The 5,255-nt window shown below is 32.9% G+C and overlaps 1 protein-coding gene across 2 annotated transcripts in view; it reads right to left on the bottom strand.

Annotated features, from left to right (window-relative positions):
- Positions 1–2,915, bottom strand: part of LOC111446384 (peroxisome biogenesis protein 5) — a 17,270-nt gene extending 14,355 nt beyond the window's left edge. For both annotated transcript variants that reach the window (XR_002711056.1, XM_023085187.1), the window contains exons 1-4: positions 2,534–2,915; positions 2,112–2,234; positions 1,851–2,031; positions 177–370 (exon numbers count right to left, since the gene is read on the bottom strand). Coding sequence is in view for 1 of the 2 variants with exons in the window: in XM_023085187.1 (XP_022940955.1) it covers positions 177–370; positions 1,851–2,031; positions 2,112–2,234; positions 2,534–2,653 (618 nt within the window). In the remaining variant the exon portion in view is untranslated. The remainder of the gene's footprint in view (positions 1–176; positions 371–1,850; positions 2,032–2,111; positions 2,235–2,533) is intronic.
- Between the last annotated feature and the right edge of the window lie 2,340 nt (positions 2,916–5,255).

Genomic DNA, 5,255 nt, shown 5'->3' with positions numbered 1-5,255 from the left:
AAAAAAAAAAAAAAAAAAAAAAAAAGATACCAGTAAGAAAAATAAAAAGGGATAAAATGAGAGCCAAACATGAGACATGACCTTGCACCTAAATAAAGCTTCGACAATGTCTACAAAATTGGTATAAAATGCATGCTTTCTTATGAAATTGGTACAAAATAGAGAGATCACCAAACCTGCGCATTTATGAAGTCTTCACTTTTATCTGCAAAAAAATGTCGAGCCATTATGCTACTACGATCTCGTATACACTGCTTATCACCTTCAGATAGTCCCAATAAAGGCAGAGGGGTAGGATGAAAAGGAATTCCACCACGGCTGGTCTCTACAAATGAGTGCAAAAAGTTTGACAGCACTCTTTGCGGTGGCCCTGGTATACAGCAAATGTGAAGTCAAAAATAAAATAAGGAAAAAATACTTCTTTTTTTTTTTTTAATTTTGAGTATAGTTTGCATTTGGTCCCTAAATTTCAAAATGTTACCCTTTTACTTTTGAGGTTTAATTTCCACTTGGTCCCTCGGTTTTAAAATATTACATCTGGTCCCTAAAATGTTACCACAAAGCCCTAAAACATAAAGATCACTCCTATCTGCTATGAATCACCCCTATTTTCCAAGCCAACTCCTACAAAAAGAGGTCAAACCCCCAGTCGAAGCCACTTCCACACCCTCCCCATTGGCCATGCCCCATAAACCCATAGCTTCCCCCCATAAACCAAAGGCCACGGAGCCCCTCACCCTACATTTCACCAATCTCCAAAACCTCATCTACTATACCACTTCTTATTCCAACCCACAAGTTGTGACATCATCACCAAAAAAACATGTCGTCATCATAAATAACCAAAAAACCTTCCTCATCCCAAAAACAAAATTCTCCGTTGTCGGCTCTCACAAAGAATCTAATGATGAATATGCATTTAGCCCTCTACCCCCCTCCACAACCTCACCATCCCCTGCCGCGGGTATGCCCAACCTCTTTTTCTGTGGCCAGAGATTATCCTTGCGGATACCGACCTTGGCACTCTTTTCCATGAAAACCAGAATGAAACAAAGACAAAAGAGGTCACCCGATGTCGGCGATACTCACACCAACAATAGCTATCCAAATCCTGGCATCATGGCTAAAAGAACACCACATTGAAACTAAACTCAAACGTCATGAGTAAAAATATAACATTTTGAAACCTAAGGACTAAAATGGAAACTATACTCCAAACTTAGGGACCAAAAGGGTATTTTTCCCATAAAATAATTAGTGGGAAAACAATTAGTAGGACTGAAAAGAATTTCAAATCCAAGCTCTAATACTAGCAGATGTTACATAGTCAGATAAAGTTGCAAACATTTAAAAACTTCGTGACGAACTAAAATGAATCTTCCACTCTACCAAGTCAGTCAAGGTTAGCATGTTTTAGGTTTACAAAGGAAGACCCAATCCAGTGACACAAATTTTAATTAGGTTTTAAACCTAATTAAAATTATATAACTCGAAACTGAATCCCAAACCTGCAGAGGCCACAGTTGAGGAAACTGTTGTTTGACTAGCAATAATTTGCAGGGATTGGAGTTTCAAATCAAGACTATTATCAGGAAGTTTTTCAATTAACTATACTACACTAAGGACATATTACATCACTAGTGTACACAAGTATCTTCTAAAGTCAATTGATGGATGATAGGTGTTGTAGGTCAAAAGCCTGGAACTCCATATCATTGAATTAAATTATTGTTGTCATTAGCAGAGTCCTTATAATTGAACTAAAACAGTTTGGAAGCAACACAAAAGACAAGCCAACAATACCAACGATCCATAAATTTAAAAGAATAAAGAAGAAACTCAAGAAGTACCTTCAAATACTGGTTGATGCTGAGAAGCAGGCATTTGTTCATAAATACGATCAAATTCAGCAAGACTTGGTTGCATTTCTCTCAAATGGGGAGGAGGGGGACCGCCCTGTACCTCATTCCATGCAGAGGCCAGACCACTCTGATCAGCAGCCGAGTGGAAGCCACTAAAAAATTTTGACGCCTGACATCAAGCAAAATCGAAACAATCGATATGTTAAAAACTAAATGAGGATTCTAAAAGGAAAATTTGCAAAACCAAACCTGCTCATTGGGTTGAAACGGTGGATGATCCAATTCAGAGCCAGGGAGCTGCCCATGGCTCTCAGGGTAAAAAGGTCTCTCAGGACCTGTGAGCTGCGATGTAGGAATTTCCCGCAATCTTTCCTGCTCAGAATATTATTCAAACATAAGACGAATTACCGAATAACTTCATTCACAGGATCAAACCCATATGAAGAAATACCAATTTGGTAACGTGAGTAAGATAAAGAACAAAATCAGCAACTAAGACCAAGTTAACCAAAGCTCAATCTAAATTTCACAATACTAGGCAACAGCAAATTTCATGAATTAACATATCAAAGTATAAGAAAACACAATTCTAATGGAACCCCAGATAACAGATAGTAAGAATGACTAAATTGAAGCATCGAACAAATTCAGAAAGTAGGGGTGGAAAGAACCTGGGTCTTGGAAGAGGAACCAACTAGAGCGTTGGCAAGGGCACCGAGAGGGTTAGAAGAAGAAGAAGAACCAGGAACGGCACAAGCAGCGCCTCCAGTAACCAGCTCGCGCATCGCCATGTCCTCTGTCTTTCGGCCTCGGGACAGTCAATTTTCTTCCTCTCGATTCGCGTTCCTCCTGTGAATTGTTTCAATCGCTGTTTCAATCCATCTTCTTTCCGAAGAACTTCAATTGATTACGTAATATGATTGATTTGGATAGTCTTTTTCGTAGAAGATGTGAAATTGGTAGGAAAAACGATAACGGAATGGGCTATGGGTGTTGTATTCAAGTGCCCTGAGCCACAATTGCGAACTTTCCCACGGAGCAGGCAGAGTCCACGAAATTAAATAGAAACGATGATTATCTTTCCACCGCCGTACTTGGAAAGCTGATTTTTTTTTTTTTTTTTCTTCAAAAGTTGCTCAAAATTTAAAACAATAGATATGGAGTTACTAGTTACAAAACACAAATAAATAAATAAATAAATAAATAAATATATATATATATATATATATATATATTTGTGATTAGAACGGACTCAAATAATTCTTATTAAATAATAAATTTAACCAATTTAATTATAATTTTCTTTTGAGTTTAGTTGGTTCAGATTCATTTATAACTTTTTGTTTTTAACAAAAATAATGTTAGTTTGTATTGTTTATTTTCACACTTATATAATTCAATTTGAAATATATTTAAAAAATTACTTGAGACAAAAAGTTAAAAGTTATTTTAAGAGTTGTCGGAGAATAAATAATTATAAAATTAAAGAAATATATGTATATCGTAACAAAAAAAAAATGATTAGCAGGGTTGATTAGGCCGAGTCAAATTTAGTTTTTGATAACCTCATGAACCAACCCAATTCATAGAAGGTCTATTTATTTGAACCTAACCCAAAAAATTGATTAGCAATAAATTTGGTCCATCAGGTTGAGTCTAATCTAGTTTTTTGAAAACTCATGAACCAACCCAATTCATAAAATGTTTATTTATTTAAACCTAACCCAAAAAATTGATTAACAATAAATTCGAGTCGATCAGGCTGAGTCCAATCTAATTTTTGGGAAACTCATGAACCAACCCAATTCATAAAATGTTTATTTATTTGAACCTAACCCAACAAACAGTAAAAATAGATTGGATTCAACAAGTTTTTCAGGTCATCGAACTTTATAACATCCCTAATAGTTACTCGAACCCATTCAAAAAAAAAAAAAAAAAAAAAAAAACTCCTCTTCCTAGAGTTACCTAAATAACTAGGAACTTGTTGCAATAAAATTAACTTAAAATGTGAATATTTGAAGACATTTTTAGCGATGATAGTCAACTACTTTTACTATTAAATTTAGATTGCAACTACTTTTTTTTCATAATTATTTAAATTTATTTGTGTCAATTGTAAATTCTTTCTAGTTTATGGGTATTTTATACTATTTTATATGGCTACAAATCATGGTTAGTCGTGGAACAAAGAAAAAAAATGAGAACTATCGAAATTGGATTTGAAACCAAATTAAAAGAGCTTCAATTAGGCCCAAAATATCAAATCGCTATGTGTATCATTGTTGTGTGAGCTTTTATGTAATGGTTGGACATGCATACCCATCTTTTGTTACGAGAATGTGCCTAAAGAGTGGCTTGGCTCATTGCACGTGTTAATTTCTATCGATGGGAGTAAAATCCACCTAGATTCTCACATATGTACCTTAGAGAATTAAGACTTTTAGTATTTTTTTTTTATGACGGGTGGCCCAACTTTTCTAGCTAAGTGTCAATTATTATCCGTTGGAATAGAGCCCACTGACTTCCACGTATGTACCTCTGAGAATTGGCACATGCATACATATGAGTAGTTGCTACAAGTCTGAGATCACAAAACATTGATATAATTTTCAAGCCATATAAAAGTAATTACCACAAAGACATGTCACGAAAAATGATACAATTTTCACGCACACAGATAAATAATTGCCTCCAAGATTCCTACGCACCATCAAATTTACGTGCACATAAATATGTAATTGTCTTATATCTTAATGTAATTTTCATGCACACGATAGATAATCATCTTAAAATTTTATGCATATAAAAAGTATCATTATATTTCAAAATATCATTTTCAAGTATATACAAACATTACAACCGAAAAATTACATCCACGGTTTGAAAATTTTAAAACATATCCACACATAACATTGAAAATAAATGTATAGTTTTTATATTAAGATATTAATTTAAACTTGAAAGCCATAGTTAATACTAAATAATTAAATAATTAATTAGATATAATTAAAAATTAATAGCATTAAATATCTCAACAAAAAAGTTAACACTATTGATATATAGTCATATTAATCAATATAAATATCTTTTATGTTAATATTTTAATTAAAACAATAATTAATACCAAATTTAAAATGTTAAATTATAACTTTTAATGCGTCGATAATTTCGGGCGCTATTGAATTATAAATTTGATTTCTACTATTTCAGGTTAATTTTTGTTTTATCATTTTAATTCTATATTTAGAAGTTCTATTTAGTTTATTGGCACATAAATAAAATTAAAAATAAAGTTAGATTAAAAAATTGGTCCCTATCATTAAAAAAAATTAAAATTAAAATTTAGTTTTTATAATTTTAAATATTATAATTAATTTCTATAAAAAAAAA

The sequence above is a fragment of the Cucurbita moschata genome, unplaced genomic scaffold (genome assembly GCF_002738365.1).
Source record: "Cucurbita moschata cultivar Rifu unplaced genomic scaffold, Cmos_1.0 Cmo_Scf00001, whole genome shotgun sequence".
NCBI lineage: Eukaryota > Viridiplantae > Streptophyta > Magnoliopsida > Cucurbitales > Cucurbitaceae > Cucurbita > Cucurbita moschata.
The sequence above is the reverse complement of the archived record's forward strand: the minus strand, read 5'-3'. Positions and strand labels throughout refer to the sequence as shown.